General features: G+C 44.0%; 1 protein-coding gene across 1 annotated transcript; it reads left to right on the forward strand.

The window, feature by feature from the left end:
• The first annotated feature begins 428 nt into the window (after positions 1 to 428).
• ARHGEF5 (Rho guanine nucleotide exchange factor (GEF) 5) lies at positions 429 to 14956 on the forward strand. Its single transcript, XM_010024021.1, has 14 exons — positions 429 to 3978; positions 5757 to 5838; positions 6207 to 6271; positions 6565 to 6827; positions 7748 to 7908; positions 8803 to 8955; positions 10332 to 10461; positions 11335 to 11409; positions 12137 to 12226; positions 12560 to 12714; positions 13336 to 13479; positions 13892 to 13962; positions 14281 to 14385; positions 14663 to 14956. Exons 1-14 carry the CDS (start codon positions 429 to 431, stop codon positions 14815 to 14817), a joined length of 5199 nt encoding a protein of 1732 aa, XP_010022323.1. The 3' UTR covers positions 14818 to 14956.
• The last annotated feature ends 4400 nt before the right edge of the window (positions 14957 to 19356 follow it).

Here is a 19356-nt window from a genome sequence, read left to right on the forward strand (position 1 = left end):
CACCAAAATTAGTGGAGGTTTTTATTTTCTTGTTCTCTGAATGTGTTCTGGTATCCCCGTTTTGAGTTTGAGATAGCTAGCCATTGCCAACACTTTAGTAAGTTGCACTGTAGCCACTACAGAGAGGTCACCATCTCTGCTCTTTGACCAAAGTAACTTTCTGGATTTGCATGTAAAACTGAAAAGATAGTAGTGGTTTTATTTTGGTGTTACTCTCATTCTGCAAGCTTACATTGAGTGTTTGCCTGCTCCTGGTATTTGTTTCCCAACTCTTATCACCCACTAAGTATGTTGTTGGTTGATTGGTCTGTTTTTCTCAGCTGCATTAGTACCTGTTTTTAAAAGTCTCTTTAAGCCAATGTGATCCACTATATCATTCTGTAGTAGTAACAAAAAAATGCATTTTTCTTTAGGAGGATGTGTCACTGATGGAGTCTGAAGAAACCACTGAGGGAGGTACCACTCCCCCAGAAGCCAGCAGCGCCACTGGGGAAGCTTGGGATTCTACAGCAGTCGAAAGAGAGCATCATGTCCCTTGTGCCTCAGCCAAAATGAACACCAGCGTGTCTGCACAGGGAGCAGAGCTCAGCACTCCCAAAGACTGCCTTGCTGCTACAGGGAAAGCAGCAGAGATGCTGGGCAGACCCTCTAACTCTGTCCAGAAACTGCCAGCAGGACTGGAACAAGAGCAAGGTGATGCAGAGCCTCAAAAGGGAGTCTCAGAATTGGAAGGAGAAATGCTTTTAGAGGAGGGTGGACTGGATCGTTCTCTGAAACTTCAGCAAGTAGAGCTGGTTGACCTGGAAAGCAACCAGGACTCTTCCTTTCTCAGCACAGTCCAGGATGGGCCAGCCACTGGCAATGACATCCTGCAGGCTGTGGACCTTAGCGCTGAGTTTCCTCAGTGCCAGGCAGAACTGGCTTTTCATGGCTCAGACCCTCATCTGAATCCTTCTTTGGCTGATGCCACTTCCTCTCAGAGAGAAACACCTAAGTGCTTTTTGGTGTGTAAAACTGTTTCAGAAGGGCATTATAAGGCCGAACCATTTCTGGATAAGATCTCCACAGATTCTTTGCAGGAGACTGATGGTGCAGAGCAGAAGCAAAGCAGCAAAAAAGTGGCACCAGCAGCTGATGAGCAGCCTACCTCAGAGGAAGCAGTAGAGGACATGGCTAAACCTTACCCTTCTGAAAATGCTCAGGAAAGCATAAGAGCACTCAAGGGTTTGGGAGAGAGTATGAAGTCTTCCTCTTCCTGTCAGCTGTCTTCCATCTTAACAGATGAGAGCCAAGAAAGTTCATTGCAGACAGAAGGAAACATCTCAGCTGGTGAAACAAGAAATGGCAGCATCATCAAAAATGAGGGAACAGTAGTGGTTCCTAAAGAAAACTCATCCACTTCCAAATGCCTTCATCTTGAAAATGATCACAGAAAAACAGAGGACAGACCAGCCTCTCCAGCAGAGAGTGCCTTCCAAGTAAAGGATAGTACTAAAGAAATTGAGGAAGTGAATACTTCACAGCATAAGGAACCAGCACAGGAGGAGGCATTGTCAGAACTTCAGCAGGCAGAGAAGAAGAAAGAGTGCAAAGACCAGAATTTGCCAGAAGGAGGAAAATCTTCAGAGTCCAAAGATCAGAAAAACAAGGAACAAAATGAGCAGGAACAACAGCAGAGGGAAGAGCTCAAGCTGGAGGCTCCATCATCAGCTTTTGGGTCAGAGATATCTTCTGTTCACATGCATAATATGGACTTGTGTGGTTTGGAGAATGTTTTTTTGGCTGAGCAAACAGGATCAGCATTTCTTCCTGGGGAACCTGTCTCTGAGGATCAGCATCCTGGTGACGTACAGCTGAAAACTCATGTTGCAGAAGCAGGTTCCGGATCTCAGCCACCCGCTCTCAGCCCTCTGTCCTCAAATAACCTGAACCCAGGGAGTGAAACTCCAGTGGTGCCTTCACACACATGCTATATCTCTGATCATGCAGAAGACCTGGAAGACTCTGGTCGCTTTTCCATTGGTGGTCAGGATATTGGAGAAACTGATTGGGATGACAGGACAAGACTGGGCAAGGAGGATGAGCACAGTGATGGGCATGGAAAGGCTGTTCAGAGGTTTGAGAAGAGAGATGCACCACCCCATGGAGGAGTGGCAGCATCTTCTAGCACAAAGGATGCAGAGGCATCTGTTCCAGTACACCCTTCCTGTGGTACCAAGAATTTGGAGCCACCTGATCCCACAGATCCTCATTCTATTACAGAAAATTTGGGAAAAGCTGAGCTTTGGGGCTTCATTCCAGCTTTATCCTTGGAGCTCACCTCTGTAGTTTCAACATCTGTCCCGCAGCAAGAGGGTGGTAGTGGAACAGCTTCTGTGACCCCTGAGGACCATTGTGGCGCTAACCTGAACAAACTGCTTGACTCAGTAGAGAAGCCAGAAGCTGCTTCTGTACAACTGTGGCACTCGGCATCAGGGGAAGAAACTGCTACTTTAAGTACTGATCCAGGGGAGGCTGATGCTTCACATCAACTCTTTAGTTCTGAGGAAAGCTTTCAGGAAGACCTTAGCGGCCCATCTTCTTTCTCTGTAATGTGCACGAGCTGTCTTCCTCTAGAGGAGATCCCTCCTGAGGATAGGAGGACTGTGGCTATCATTGCAGGGCCTTTGGAACCACCCAAAACACGAGGCCGGACTTCCACTCCCCTGAACCACCCAGGGACAGTTCAGCAGAACCGCACAGAAAAAAGTGCCATTATCCAAGGAAAAGAAACGGGAGCAAATGTGGATCGTGATGCACAACAAATGCCTTTACTTGATCAGTCTGACTACAGTGTAAACCAAGAAGAGCCTGGGTCCAGAATCTCCAGAGTCCTGAGCACCCTCACTTGGCCTTCTGAAGAAGATGCAGTCCTTGCCATGAACCACCCAGAACAACCTCTGTCCCATGTGTCCCACTCAAGCCTACCTCTGGTGTCTGAGCCTGATGCCAAACAGCTTGTTCATCTTCCTTCCCTTCTCCAAAGCCCCTGTCAAGCTCAGGCCCCTGCACTTAATGCAAATCACCTTACTCAACCTCCAGCCCTTGAAAGTTACCAGCCACTGGCTCCTGTACGCTACTCCACGCCGCATCTCAGCTGTGATATGGAGGATGATAAGATACTATCGATTCACCCTGCTATAAGCCATTCTCTACGGACTGCTGCCTCTGTGTCTGATTCTAACACTGTGGCCTCTGCTTCTGATGGAGAACATGTAGCAGAAGATAACCTTGTTCCATTAACTAGAGAGTGGGAGCTTGGTGATTCGGGTACCCATGATACAGAGACTTCTGATGACTCAGGGGTCAGTTTGTTAGCCAAAAGCTTTTCTGCTGTTGGAAATGAAGCATTGGCTGGATGCTCTGACGCCAGCCCTGAAACAGTGGACCAGCATATGGATAGGCAGTGTGGAAAATCCCCACCTGACCACCCTTCTTGGCCCTCGCTGGAAGGCCTGATAACATCCACAGGCTCCAAGAACAGAGACTCTGCACAGCCACTTCCAGTGCTAGCGTTCACCAATCCAATCCACTTCCTCAGGCTCAGCCCTCCATCACCACCAACCACCAGAAGGACCTGCCAAGAGGAGGACATCTCAGGGGAGCTGCGATGGGAGCAACAGGCAGCCATCTTTAGTGTGGACACAAAGAACATCCAAGCTCCATTAGCAATCACAGAGAAAATGGAAGGTGAGAGGAGGGTCAAGCAAAGGCTGGAAGAAGGGGGAGAACGCCACTTGGTAGCTCAGCCAAAGGAGGAAATGCCCAGACATTCACCCTTGGAAAAATCCTCAAGCTGGCCAGACAAAAAAACAATTGGGGTCATTGCACAGGAGCCTGCAGCCCATCAAGAAAACCCAATTAAACGCCGAGTAAAAAGCAAGGACTGGCACCGTCAGGGCCTGAAGAGGATGTCAGTACCACCAGACATCTTGCAGGGTGAGTCCTCTCCTCCATTTCCCTGCCATACCCCCAAATTTACTACAGATACCAAAAATTTAGGATTAAAATAGGCAGCATGAGAGCTGAGAGCTGAGCATTGCTCTTGTGCCTCTCTGGTAATACTCCTCACTCCATCCCTTTATAACCCCGTTGCTGTCCTGTCCTGTCCTAAGCTCCCCCATCCCTGCTCTCCCCCTAGCTCCTTTCTACTATGCTGTAACCAGTGTATCCTACTTGTTCTTGAATAGGGCTGAACTCTGGGGCTCAGTCCCTTCGTTTCATTCTAACACCTGCAACAGAGAGCTTATCACACTTCACCAATCCCTCACCCCTCAGTACTGCATCCGGTTTCTCTTCTTGTCCCTTCTCCGTGTGTTGTGATCTGTCACCCTTACTCAGTAACACGGGTTATTTTGGCCTGTCTGCAGGAATGAGTTTCTCGGTGAGGCTCAGTTCAGAGCTCCTGCTCATCATCTCTGCTGCCATCACATGGCCGTTGCGTTTTGCTGCACTTGTAGCAGCCCGTTTCCAAGCAGTAGGGAAAACGCATGCACACACCCTCAGTAGCCCGTGTCTGTTACTACATGTTTTAGTTCCTTGTTTATTTGCTACCTCCCTTTATTTTGCACCTGGCACCTTCAGGTTATAATTTGACCTTCTGAAAGAGATGATCTTCCTGAGAACGCAGGATTTGAGATTACAGATAAGAACAGAAATCTGTCATATCCAAGGTCCTAGCTTGCATAGAAGCCGTATCACCGATGTCATGAATGGCAAACATGCATCTTCTGTAATGCAGCTCATTCAGACCATACTTGCTGTCAAGATGTGTGTCTGTTCTTTATTACCTTACAAAAGCTTTAAATATCCTTGCTTCTCCTCAACTCTTACTTAGCTTATTTTTCCAAGCTCTACAAGATGCCGGATTTTTGGCACAGAGGAAAAGGAGGGCAGTGAGGAGAGGTGTAAAAGATTTGGCAGCACTTGAATCAAGATTTGTTCATGTGTTTGACCTGTAAATTTTCAGTTCCAAATTCGAAAACATTCAAGGCAACAGTACTGTCTCTTTCCTGACCCATACTTGCACCTCAGTCTTTGGGCTTTCTTCCTCCTCCTGCTTCCATCAAATTTTATATAGAATTTCTTCACACCTTATTGAATTAAATCCCTCACAAAGCAAAAGAAAAATCCACACTATTCCCATTTTCACATAAACAGAAGATCACATAGTACATAAACCTGAGAACTAGATTACAGCATTCTCAGGCTGCATCCCTGTAAAACTCTTCACAGGAGTGACTTTGTTAGATGTCCAGCATTTCTGCCCCAGAAGTCACTGAGAGTTTCTGGGGACTCAACATCCACAAAAGAAAGTTTAAGACTCAGTTACGACTAATGACTTTGGGGCCATTGCTCCTCTGATGCCTGGCTTGAGGTGCTGGAAGGGGAAAGAAAGTACCTGATAGGGCCTATGGGCAGTGTCTTCATTTGGGCAGCTGGAGAGGGAAGTTCATAGAGTTCCTGTCATTGCTGAAAGTGTCGGCCTTTTTATTTGTATGCAAAGGAAATGTGGCTCAGTAACAGATGTAAAGTGTAAATAATGTCAAGGATTATTAAAACCAGAATATTTCTGACCCAGAAATGAAGGTCGGGAGGGCACCAGTGCTCCAACCCAAGACTACCACTTAGGTGGTATTATAGATTAATGGTATTTCTGTATCATTTGACTCTAAAAACAGACTTATATGTTCACTTTCTAATTGCTTTATATGCAGAAATTCCTTCTGTTCCTTCAGAGGAAGAAGCTCACAAGGCACACAGGGAGCCACCAGTCAGTTCAGAGACAGTTATATTGCGGTAAGTCTCTCAAGGACCCCTTAGAGTTTGCACCCATCCTTGTGTAGCATAGAGACCTAATGCTCTCCATTGTTCCTGAGGGACAAAGATGATGATAAGGAATATAATAAAACTATAATAAAATGACATAGGCCTATGTTTCAGTCTATACCCTCTGGGAGAGGACCCCATTGCAACAGAAGTATTTCTGTCCCTTTAGGACAATGCTTCTATTAAGTCAAACTTTATTAAGTAAAGGATGTGGGGTTTGAGCTTGTTGAAAAGAGAGGTTCTTGCTGTGACAGATCTGTTACAAAGATTTGGATAAGCCATTTCTGGTGCTGTGCTCTTCATTCACTCTTTGTTTCCAAATACTTATTCTCTGACAGAGAGAAGAAACCTGCAGATGCAATGGAGAACTTCAAACGCCGGCACTCCAAACTGATCAACTCCTGTAAGTACCTTCTGCCTGAGCTGCTGTGGCAGACCCCTCTCTCTCCCTTGGAGTGAGCACAAAGGAGAGGGGCTCCTGCCACGTGGTAGAAAGGAGGAAGTGTTAGAGAGCGGTGGTCAGTGGAGGCAGTGAAAGGAGAGTCCTGCAGTACACTCAGGCAGCTTGTAGCAGGTGCGTGTGGTCTCATGTGTTCAGTTATCCTCATATGAGACAGTAATAGAGTTTTCTACAGATTGAAGCAGAGGGTGAGTAGCTGCTATAAATATTATAAATGTATATGCCTCTCTTCACAGCGAGGTTGCTGTATCAGGAGTACAGCGATGTGGTGCTGAACAAGGCCATTCAAAGCCAGAAGAGAGTGGATTCTTTCTCAGAGGATATAGAGTCAAGTTTCCCAAGCTCCCCACGGCTACGAAGGAAAGTGCTGTCTCCCCAGGACTCATATTTGCAACGTCTGTCAGTCTCATCTAATGCGTCCCTCTGGCAGGACATCCCCATGATACGGGGCAGCAGAATGCTACTCAATATGTCCCGTGATGAGCAGAAGCTGCAAGAGGTAATGGACAGATCTCAAAGGGGAGATGGGTGGTCTTGTAGTCAAGAAAGAGTCCCTGGAAGTGGGGTTAAAGTGCAGAGCAAAAATTCCAATGTGGGAATGCAGGTGGTTGAGCGCAGAGGTCATCTCTACCCATGTAAGCAGTACGAGGATGTGGTACCAGTGTTTGCGGAGTAGTACAGTGCTGAAGTTCAGAATGGTAGAGAAAAGGAGCGCTGAAGGACAGACTCCTTGACTATATCAATAATTGTCAGGAAACAGACATGGGGAAAATGGAATGAGATATAACAAGGAATGCTGAGCATTTTCAATGCAGAAGAGAATATTAAAGTAAAAGACCGCTATCATTCTCTACAGACAAGCTTATGAGAGATCCTATTAAAACCACAGTGAATTGTAATTCTTGTGGTAGAGTGTGAGTTTACTGAATTGACCTGAATTCAGGGCTGAGAGGAAACAGGAAGATGAATGGGTTCAGCAAAATGGTACATAGGGAAACTGGGTAAGGAAAATTAGAGGAACTGAGAAGTACATGGGAGGATCCAGAAAAAGTTAAAAAAAAACAGCATAGGAAACATGATGAGGGAGAAAAACATGGGTGATGTAGATAGTGGAACATTTAGGGGAGCACATAAAACAGGGAACCGAGTATAGTGGCGTGTGTGTGTGTGAATAAAAAGCAAAATGAGAGCAGGTAGCTGTATTCCTTTTAAGTCACACGACAAGTCTGTCTTCTAAAGAAAGACAGACTGTATATAGCGGTATGTTTGTCATTCCTAAAGCCGCTCTTCTGTAATTACGCGCTACTCATATCATGCACTGGGAGGTTTCCTTGCTTTGCCCCTGTCTCCTCTCTATAAGATTCCTCACAGACTTGTGCAGTATAGTGATGCTGTGCTCCCTGATTTTCCTCTCTCAAGGCCAAGTTTGAGTTGATAATGTCTGAGGCTTCGTACCTGCGCAGTTTAAACGTGGCAGTGGACCACTTCCAGCGGTCAGCAGAGCTCCAGGCAATGCTCACCAACCAAGAGCGTCAGTGGCTCTTCTCCCGCCTTCAGGATGTACGTGATGTCAGTGCCAGGTGAGATGTGGCCCTTTACTTCTAGGACTAACACCCTCCATGAAGCCAGACACAGCACATCATGTCCATCAATAACATCTCTCACTCCTGTTCTGCATGTTCACTGACCTTCAAGGTAGATATAGACATGTAGCACTTTGTGATTGCGTATCAGCAATGCCCTGAAAGGAATTTTCACCTCTTTAGGTGACAGGGCAATGTAAATCTTGGTGTTAAGTCCTGGATATTATGGTGCAGTTGTGCATAGAGCTCATTGCAGGAGACCAAAATGTTCAAAATGCTACTGTAGCCATGTGCTATTGGCTTCAACTGCAACTAAACTTGACTAAGTAGACCTCAGCCCAAACCAAATGCAGCTCCTGCCAAATACATGTCAAAAGAAGCAGCTGCACGAGCCCTGACCAAAGAAGAAAAAAGAGGGGAGAAGAAGAAATAAGTTACAACCATCACTCGACAGAACCTAATGTGAATCAGTTGAGCATAAGTCATAAAATGTAGACATGACCCCACATGCAAGGAATCCTGTATGTTGTAGGATTCTGTTCTGCTTTTCTCCTGCAAGGCTTGGCTATGCATATTGCTAAGCTAGTAAGGTTTGCTGCTACCTTCTCCATTTCTACTAGTGGGATTATTCTGGTGATGTCTTAATTTTCAGTTTTTTTCTGACAACTTCTTTAGAAGTGTGACCTCTCAAGAGCAGAGGTCTTTTGCTTCTGCTTTTTCCTTGCTATCTAGCCCTAAATTGTCATTTACAGGCATTTTGCTCTCTTTAGAAGTAAAAGGCTATCTCACGATTATATGTGGGCTGTCAGGATTTTGGAGGACTGAGGCCATTCCTGCAAATGACACTGGTATTTCCCTCTCCTTTTATGTCATTGCAATCATGTGCTGCAGTTTCCTCTTTGACTTGGAGGAGAAATTTGAGGAGGACATGTTCACCTTCCATGTGTGCGATGTGGCTTTGAAGCATGCCCCTGAGTTCCGCAGGGTGTATCTACCATATGTAACAAACCAGACATATCAGGAGCAGACCTTCCAGCGGTTGCTGTAAGTTTTCTCATTTGTTGCACCTTTCTCCCCTCTTACTTCCTTGCTGCACCTCAAATATCCACTCTTTCAAATGATGGGGAATGCCTCAGGTGTACAGGCTGTTGGCCAGTGCTTTTACTACACCCCCAGAAGAACAGGCAGGAACCTTCTTCAATTCAGTAGCTTTTCAGACTGCTGCCAGCTCCTCTGCCATAGGATTGGAAAGGGGAAGATTAATACCTGATTCTATTTCAGGCTATTCTCTCTGTCTACCCTCTACTGAAGAGAGCAGAAATTACTGTCTTGGATAATGGTTTTTAGTCTGTGGTTCTCAGACTAGTAAGAACCGGAAAGTGATAATTTGAAGTGAAATTTCCAACCTTAACTATGGTTAAGAAAAATATGGCTGCTGCCAGTAAGTTTAAAGTGGCTATTCAGGATTCTTTAAAATGGTTTGAAAATCCTGAGGCCAGAGAACACCACCAGTCTCTCTTGTTCTGGGTCATGGAGTGCAACACCTCTTGCCCTCCTATTCTGGTCCCAGTGGCACAAACAAGTATTAATCAGGCATGGGCTCAGCCCTGAAAAAGGTTTCCTTGCTACTTCTGCACTTGCTTCTGTTCATAACCCAATTCCAATGAACCTGCGGTGATTCCAGGAGGAGACACTGTTCCCAACAGGCTGTTCAGGCACCATCTTTGGGTGCTGCTGATGGGGAGAGATCTAGTCTCACAATTTGTTCCCATCAGGGAAGGTTCAGTTCCACACAGAAAAGACTTCCAGGATATTAGGGCAACATCTACTGGGCTTACAACCTTCTTCCCTATCTCTTCAAGGATATGGGGTTGGCTATTCTGGTGGCTGGTGCTACTCTCATATTGTTAGCAGATAAAAATCTGGTACTGATTGGCAGATAAAAATCCAGCATGGAAAACTGGATGGCAGTGGCTGTGTCTAAAAGGGTAAGAGAGACGTTAGGGGGAAAGGCAGCTCCTCTCAGGAGTAGCAAGAGAGGGGAAGCAGCTGGTTCCAGACCCTGAACGCAGCCCCTGGAGCTGGACCACTCAGCGTAAGGAAAGAATACAAACCACCACTGTCTGTGAATGGTGCCGTACTGATACAGGGGAGTTGAAATATAGATGTTACTTATGGTTCTTATTCCAGAGGGCTATGGCAGAAAGAGGAAAGATATAGTAGCAGTCATACTACTGTCCTACAGCTGTTAGAAACTCATACTTGCTCTTCATCAGCAGTGATGCATTTTCTTGACATCTCTTGCCCCAGGGACAAAACATGACTTGGGACTACTCCAGCACTCACTGAAATCTGATAGTAGGAAGACTTATTTATTTGCTCTGATGCCTGGATGACTTCTTTCTTTACCACTCCCACAGAAATGGAAACGCAGGGTTCCAGCAAGTCCTGGAGAGACTGGAAAGTGATCCAGTATGCCAGCGCCTCTCACTGAAATCCTTCCTCATCCTCCCTTTCCAGCGCATCACTCGACTCAAACTCCTCCTACAGGTAAATGTGTCGATTCTCTGCTTTCCTACAGTTTCTCTCAAGATGACCCTTCTTCAAGTTTGAAAGTCATAAATATGAGCTAGCTCCAAGCACAGGGTGTAAGGACTGCATACAGCACTTCATGTGACAAGTTTGGCAAGATACTCTAAAGCCACTCTGTTGTGTATATTGTGAACATGCCTTTGCAAAAACAAACCTGTTTGTCATCATATTTATGCCTGCTGTGCATTAGACAAGCACTATGAGTTGAATCGTGGTGTGTGAGACAATGCAGTTTGTATAATGGTTAGGCTTTTGTTGCACTATTCAATTGTACTCCAATAAATAATTTATGGAGTCTATTCAGAACGCTTGATTTACATTGTATTGAGGTTTTTTTTTGCTTCCTGCTAGGAAAACAAAGCAAGGGTTCCTTGGCTGCTCTCCGGAAGGCAGCCTGTCTCTACTCTTTGCCTGCAGTGTTGACTGATAGGAGCCTTCCAGATAGGGAACCTGCAAATCCCTAATTTATTAATTTTAATCTCTTTCTCCGAAATTCTTCTTTTTGATTATTTGAGCCCTAATTTAACAGGAAAAAGGAGTATCAGACAAAGAACAATTCTGTTCATAAGGCCGTTAGTGCTTGGATTAGTGGTTGCTTCCTGTGCTACGTAACTTGATAGTAAATATGATTTAGATTTTTAGGAATGCTGTGTTCAGTGCAGCTCATCAGTGACATTCTACATCTCAAATTTCTGGTCTTCCTCCCTCCGTATCTTATCACCTACCACTACTTTAATTTTCCTTGAGGCTGGCATGTTTCTCCTGCTCCTCCCAGATACGTATGTCCAGCTTTCCCTGATTACATTATGAGAAACCTCTTTCCTCACACAGAATATCCTGAAGAGAACTCGGCCTGGATCTGAGGAGGAAGTGCAAGCAACACAGGCATATGATGCACTTGAAAAGGTAAGGCAGTCAACCATTCTGCAGCCCAGCAGAAAGGGATCTGGGGGTATTGGTTGATGGTACCTTCAGTATGAGTCATAGTGTGCCCTGGCAGCCAAAGGGGCCAACGGTATCCTGGGGTGCATTAAGCACAGGATACCTAACCAGATGAAAGAAGTGATTGTCCCACTAATCTCAGCATACACTGCAGTCTGAGATGGGTGGGCAAGATATCCTGTGCTTGAAATCCTTGGACTCCAGTTGTGTTCAAGCCAGTGTTATATCTGTGATGCTGTTACATAGCTGCCCTGTAACGCCTCAGGATGGCTATGTAGGCAGCTTACAGGCTGAAGTACCTCTGTTCCATTGTGTCCTGTCCTCACAGGTACTGGCAACAAGCTCTGGGTTATGGAAAATCAGGGCTGATGTTTATCACTCTTTTTACAGTGGAGCATCTAATAAGAACTGCTTCCAAATGACCAGCAATTCAACCTTTGTCACCTGAGAGAGATGTCTCTAGTATTTCCCCCAGTATCCCTGTTAAAACTTATCACAGAAACTTCATCTAAAGAATACCTTCCTTAAGAAAGAAGGTATGAAAAAGTTCAGTATGCTTGCCTGGAAAAATACTTTTTTTGCAGGAGGATGCCTAAGGAATTGTCACTTACATTAACTCTTGAGGGGCTTCTGGGAATAGCACTGATCCCACCAGGCAGTCCTCATGTCACTGATTTGTTTTCCTCTGCAGCTCATCAAGGATTGCAATGAAAATGTCCAGCGCATGAAGAGCACTGAAGAGCTGATCTACCTCAGCCAGAAGATTGAATTTGAGTGCAAGGTGAGCTCATCCATTCCCTGGGCCTTGCTCAAGACTGATGCATTTTTCTCTTTCCTCACGAAGTCACTTGCACTGACTTTTTGTTCTCCTCTCCAATACACACAGAACTGTTGAACCAGAATATCATACACAGGTCAGCTCTCCATCAGGGCTTCTCTTGCCCAATTGTTCATGTCAGCCTTCAGCTGAAGGTGCCTACCATGACTTACACCTGTCCAGCTGGAGAGGTGAAAGCACACTTCCTGTAGAGAAAGGCAAAAATGCACATCTGAACCTCATGGATATGGACTTTCTTGTACACGCTTGACATAAATGTTTGTTGCTGCCTTGTAGATATTCCCACTCATCTCACAGTCCAGGCGGCTTGTGAAGTGTGGTGAGTTGACAGCACTGGATTTCAACACCCTGAGTCCAAAATGGAAAGTCACCACCCGTCCCATCTACCTACACCTCTTCAATGACTGTCTGCTCCTGTCTCGGCCCAAGGAGTGAGTGCTTCAACACAATTCTTCCTGCCCCTTCTAAAATACCTGTCTCTTTCTGGCTCTGTGCTTTGGTGAGAGTCCTTTCCCTCTGCCTGCCAGTCCTAACCCTACATTATGTGAGTATCGCACAAGTATGTGGAAATTGATAGTCCCGTCTTAATTACAGTATACTAATAAGATATCTTCTGGTCCCTAGTGCAAGTGCAACACTTATAGGGATGGAAAGGCAGAATATAATGTGGAACACTTTAATCATAAACATATATTCTAGTTTTACTTGGTAAAAAATTGCTTCCTAAAGGACAGTGTGAAGATTAGTGAATGTGAAAATCACTGGTTTGTCAAGAAACTAAAAGAGTTGTTGGTTGGTTATGTTGGGTTTTGTGTAAGCTATAAAATAAAAAAATCTGACAGGACAGAGCTTAGTATTTCTACCCTTTTCATTAAGTTTCCTATTTCTTCTCTGGCCTTCTGAGACTTCTAGCAAGAACAAAGCTTAAGGCCTGAGAAGATGAAGATTCATTAAAAGCTTTTGCTTTCCTAACATCAGAAAACAACACAAACTCACGTTGTAACCCTCATCACCTTAAAACCTCCTCTTTTTTTTCTCTTCTTTACCTGCAGGGGTGGACGTTTTGTTGTGTTTGATCATGCCGCTTTCTCAGATGTGCGTGGGGAGAAGTGTGAGATGAAACTGCATGGAACAAACAAAAATGTTTTCCGTCTCTTTCTACTTCAGAATTACCAGGGAAAAAGTACAGAGACACAGTAAGAGCTCAAGGTTACCCTCAGTATATCCCGTTACCATAGCCACACACCTCCTAGGAGCCTAGTGGTTGTCCCTCAGCTACCCCAGTGCTGAAATATGAAATCCAGCTGCTGACCAGAGGAATTGAAAAAACAGCCTCTTGCCATTACAAGTCCCTAATGAACACCTTGTTCCTCTCTTATCATAGCTGTTCATGTAGTACTACCATCTTATGTCATAACACCAGCCTCCAAAAATGGTTTTGCCTTTTCCCATTCCCCCTTCTTCAGTTCCACTTTCTCTGCTTCCCCTAAGTACCCCCTCCCTGACCCTTCCTGTGAGCAAACCTGTAGAGACACACCCCCCCATTCCAGTCATCAGATTGTTATCCATCATACTGAATCCTGACACCCTTCTGGTGATGTTTTCCAGCAGTGAGAAGCTGAGGTGGATCTCTGCTTTGGCTCCTCCACGAGGAGAACTGGACCTCCTGGAATGCCCTGGTGAGACTGCTCTGCTGCTACAGGAATGGGGGTGGGCTAGAGTCACTGCGAGGTGGAAAATCCCAGAATGATTCCCGGGCAGAATATTTGCCTTTTTACAAATAAAGAAGATACTCGTGTGCTTCCCCTCCGTGCCAGGTTCTGCCAGTTATTTTACCTGGTTTTCCTCCTCATACTAGGTAGAAGACCTGTAACCTCCCTTCCAGGTCTCTGCTCTTTAGTGTTTGGGCAGTCCCTTATCCCCTACCTGCTCTGGGGCTGATGCACATGTTTACTGTTGCATTCCAGTGTACCAATACGATCTTTCCTCTCCTTTAGATGCACCACAGGTTCAATGCATAAAGACTTACAAGGCTCGGGAAAATGATGAGCTGGCTTTAGAGAAAGCAGATATCATCATGGTTATGCAGTACAGCAATGATGGTGAGCAGAACAAACAATGACTATCTTAAATTATGGGTCAGAAGTTACTCTAGAAGCGTAAACCTTTAACAACACAATCAGGCTTCAGAAGAAGCCTTCCTGTCGGTTGGGTTGAGAAGATGAAGAGACTCTCCATCTTCATTAAGGCACTTTATTTGGAAGGTGAAAGGGGATCTCTTTCTTTGATCTTAGGGCCTTGCTGGAGGGTACTTTTTGGGAAGAATGAAAAAAATGTTTGACTCTTTTGCCTCATGCTGTACTTTGCTCCTCACTGTAGGATGGATAGAAGGAGTAAAACTCTCAGACCGGGAGAGAGGCTGGTTCCCCTCAGAACATGTGGAACTCATCTCCAGCAAACATGCACGGCAGAAGAACCTGAAGGAGGAACAACGTGTGAAGAATGCCAAGCAGCAGGTCTTCTGCAAGAAATAAAACTCTCTTTGGACCTGTACAGTCTCCCTGCCATGGGGAAACCATCTTTTTTCTATTGTGCCTCGGAAGAAATGCCTCTGCAAAGAGCATAATACAGCACTTTGACAGAATCAGGTGCTTTTTTGCCAAAGAAAGTGGGAATTCAATCAGGAAAAATCATTCACTTCCTCTGTGTTACCAGGACTACGGCAGCAGTAGGAGGAAAAAAAATGTTGCATGTATGGCTTGCTTTGTGGTAGTAGGGAGGGACTTCAATTGGACAGAGGTCTGGGATCTGGACTTCTGAAAATACATTCCTGATTTTGCCACTGACAAGTTGCAGGACCTTGGGCAAGTCACTTCAGAATTCTGCCTTGGTTTTCCCATCTGTGAAATGGGGGTAAACTTACCTACCTCACTGGATGTTGTGAGGCTAAATTTGCTAGTATTAGCATACTAAGAGCTTTGAGTTCCTGAGAAGGAAGGTGCTAAGTGCAAAGCACAACAGAGTTGAGAGTTTTTCATTTGAAAATCCTCCCGATATCTTGATGGTATTGATCTCCACAGTGTAATTTCCACTTAGAACAATTTATCTATTTGATCGTGCAGGTCTACTGGATTTTAGACAGGCAAATATATCATTGTACCTAAAATTAACTCTGTCTTGGCATACTGTTAAAGAGTCCTTGACAGCACTAGAAAATCCACTGGAGTTAAGCAAAGTTATTGGAAGCCACTGTGATGATTTCCCTCAGCTTAAGAGGTATCAAGCTGAATAATCTGTTTCACAATGGTCACCTCTCTTCTGAACAAGTGTCCCAATAAGCCATCTGAAGTGACCCTTTTTTACTCTGCCTCCCTCCTCAAAGTATAACACTGACTTTTGACAAAGATTTTTCTATGTGTTGGTACATGCCCTGTACAAAATAACCATGACTAGGTATATGCAATGAAGTGGCACTTTCCTGCTGCTCTTAATCTGATAGCTGATGTGGTATTGCATGCACCATTTTGCACACTTATAGAAAACACTGAGATATTTAGCCACTGTAGATAAAGTCAAAATATGTACCAGGGACTTTGTTCTTTTTTAGAACTTTCTGGTTTTAAGTCCAGTTTACATGCAATCCTGCTTTTGTGCAGAATCTGTCTATTTGAGGATATGCCTTCAACTGTAAAATACTGTTTCTTTGTTAAAGTGTTTGCATTCAATCAATGCAAGATCAAGTATAAGAATCAATACACCAAAGAAAGCAATGTGTAGCCTTCTTGCATTTAATATATTGAATTAGTTATCTTCATATCTCCTGCTTTCTGTCTCTGTAACATTCTGCCTTTAATTTCCATTTCTGGTGTATCTAGTATAGCTTATTACAGCCTATTTATATCAATTATTTTAGCTGGATTAAAAAAAAAAAAACAACAGTTGCTTTTAGTCCTAATAAACTCATGCACTTCTCCAGTTAAAATAAACTTGTTACTTAGGTTTTCATCTCAAATGTAAGTAATTCAATATTTACTGAATATATATTCAGTATTTTCATTATTTTTTCCATCTAAATCTCCTCTCTAAGTGAATACTAAGTACAAATAGCTATACTTAGTAGAGGCAGTGAAGAAAGCTTGCATTAACCATCCATACCCTAAGATTCTTCAGGGCATTATCACCAGCCTTGAAGTGGCTGCTGCTGCAGGTTCCATAGTGGTGTTAGTTGTCATCAATATATCAAGGTAAGCTAAAGAGATGACCTACAGAAGATGGGAGTCCAGTCCACAATACCAGTAAGACAGGATGCAATAATGAGATTGTCTTTTAATCTATGGTCCAGACTAAATCTGCCTATGCTTTTTTTCCCCCTAGAACAACTGAAGCTCATTCCTTCCTAAGAACAAAAGCAAAGGCCTACCTCAAATGAGAACAAGAGATAACAGTGTGCCCTTGTGGCCAGGAGGCCCAAGAGTATCCTGGGGTGCATAGGGAGGAGTGTGGCCAGCAGGTCGAGATGATCCTCCCCCTCTATTCAGCCCTGGTGAGGCCACATCTGGAGTGCTGTGTCCAGTTCTGGGCTCCTCAGTATGAGAAAGACAAGGAGCTACTGGAGAGGGTCCAGTAGCCACAGGGATGATCAGGGGTCTGGAGCATCTCTCTTAGGAGGAGAGATTGCAGGAGCTGGGCCTGTTTAGCCTAGAGAAGACTGAGAGAGACTCTCTTTAGTGCACATCAATATCTCAAAGGTGAGTGCCAGGAGGATGGTACCAGATTCTTTTCAGTGGTGCCCAGTGACAGTCTGAGGCATCCCATATCCATATCAGCTTCATCTTTGCTATGTGTATCATAAGGAGGCAGGCCATAGATACTGCCATTGTCAATCAGAAGTCATCTTGTTAAAACACTTGAACGTCAGGAATTCTTTACTCTTTCAACTTCACTCTCAAAAACTAGCTGGCATATTGTTCATTAGGAGACTCCCAAGCAGGTTTCTGTGTTAAATTCCATAAATTTTGTTAATTGTCTCATCTATTGATGAGATAGGAAGCTTCAAGGCCATTGTTACGACTGACAGCACTTGTATACTGCATAAGTAGTTGGATCAAAGGTTAACTTCTTCCTGTCACAGTTACAGCCTTTATTTCCTTTTGTCAGGTTTTTGTACATTTAGGAACATTTAAAGATCAGATTATGCTTCTAAGTGTTTACACCCTGGTTTACTTTAACATCTTACATTTCATCTTACATTTCAGATAGGCCTCAACTTTTCACTGTTTAAATTTTTATGCCAAATTTGTATGCCAGCACTATCCTACCACCAAAATCCATAAACAAATTTCAGCTGAATTGCTTCATGCTTTTTGAAACTGATTAACATCTCCTTGGTTTGTAGAAACTTAATCAAACCAGTACACTATCACAACTGCATGTTCAGAAGGCAGGCATCAAGTTGACAGAGTACCCACTGCATCCTATTAAGGTTTTAATTATGAGTCAGGATCTCTCTGTGCATTATCGAATGTGGATAACCTGATTTCCCAGAAAATCAATATTAAGCCAGAAATACATAGAGTTTGTCAGCCAAATCCCTATACTTTTCTAGAAAAATCGCCAAAGAAGGTCCACAGAATAGGACCACTGTCAGAAATGCCAGTGTATCTTGAACAGCTGGCTATAAATTGAAGCATGAAGAAACCATTAGCTTCCACAGGAACCTGTGAAGACTGATACATAGTGTATCTGCACAGAAGGAATTCAATATTTCTATAAAGAAAAAAAGGACAACCTTCAGAGGGCAATTACACTCATTTTTGTGGTAAGAACAAGAATGAAATACAAGTATGATCTACAGTTAAAGTTCTGTTGAGAGTCTGAGAAATCAATTGTTTATGTCTGAAAATCAAATGTCATTCATAAATATATATGTGGCTCTAAAAAACCCTCCCAAACTCACAGCTGTGGAGACTTATGCTGGTCCCTGCTAAAGGAAAATAAATGAAGGTACTCTCCACAGTTTTTATTCTCTTTCACAATGACAGAAAAAGCTGACGTTAAGACCAGAGTTCAGTAATAAACACAACCTTGCTCAGAAACAGGAACCTCTAAAGCAGTTAGTGATTTTTATCTTTGCACTTCTATCCAATATTGAAGAGATCCCATCCCGTCTTAAGATCAGAGTTGTATTTTGTCAGATGAATGGTGCTAACAAGTTAAATGCCAGTTTAGCCACAGTAACATTCCATTGCATTTGGTGGCTGTGCCAGGTGCACTGTTAATCTTCATTATACCGACTCCAAAATGCTGGCATATGTGTTTCAGGTTACACTCATTTAGTATAATGAAACTACTCTCAGGTGAAAGCATTCCTAGAAGCAGGACCTTCGATGCTGGAGCAAACCTTGAAACAAAAACAGGGCACATATATAGGAGAATAGTGCCATGCCAGCAATGAGATACTGAGCCATCAACCAAGACAAGGATGAAGGATATTCTGTCCTGGTGCAGCAGAATGCAATTAAGCAAATCACATTCTTCCAGCAAGCACTGTCTTTGCTGTTTGCAAACACACAACTTTGTTCACAGTCAGCTGCACTTCACTTGGTGGTTAGGAAAGCTGGACAGAAAGGATGTAAGAGCAGAGGCTTGGCTTCTGGGACCATTGCAACCTAAGCTGCAGCACAGGTCTCTGCATCACCTGCTTGTGAGAAGAAGGAAGTCACCAGGCTTGGTTCACATCTGCCCTTCATCTCATGCAGACACCTGCAAGCACACAGAGCTGGTTTAAATGTTACCTGGGCAGATGGCCATACTTGCAGTAGTGCGAGATCACTAACTGCCTGGTACTGCTGTTAGGAACCTTGTTTTCTCTAAGAATTGTTGGGCATTGAAAGGACACAAAATTACAGCACCTAAGAGTCAAGAAGCACAGTTATTTCTTGCAGCCACTGCTTTATGGAGAATCAGAAGCACTGCTAAACAACTAAAAAAAAAAAAAAGAATCTGCCTTCCTGCCAGCCCTCAAGAAAAGATAACAAGGTTCATCTCATTCATATTAAACGATCCAATTCCGT

Source organism: Nestor notabilis, unplaced genomic scaffold (assembly GCF_000696875.1).
Source record: "Nestor notabilis isolate BGI_N333 unplaced genomic scaffold, ASM69687v1 scaffold12761, whole genome shotgun sequence".
NCBI lineage: Eukaryota > Metazoa > Chordata > Aves > Psittaciformes > Psittacidae > Nestor > Nestor notabilis.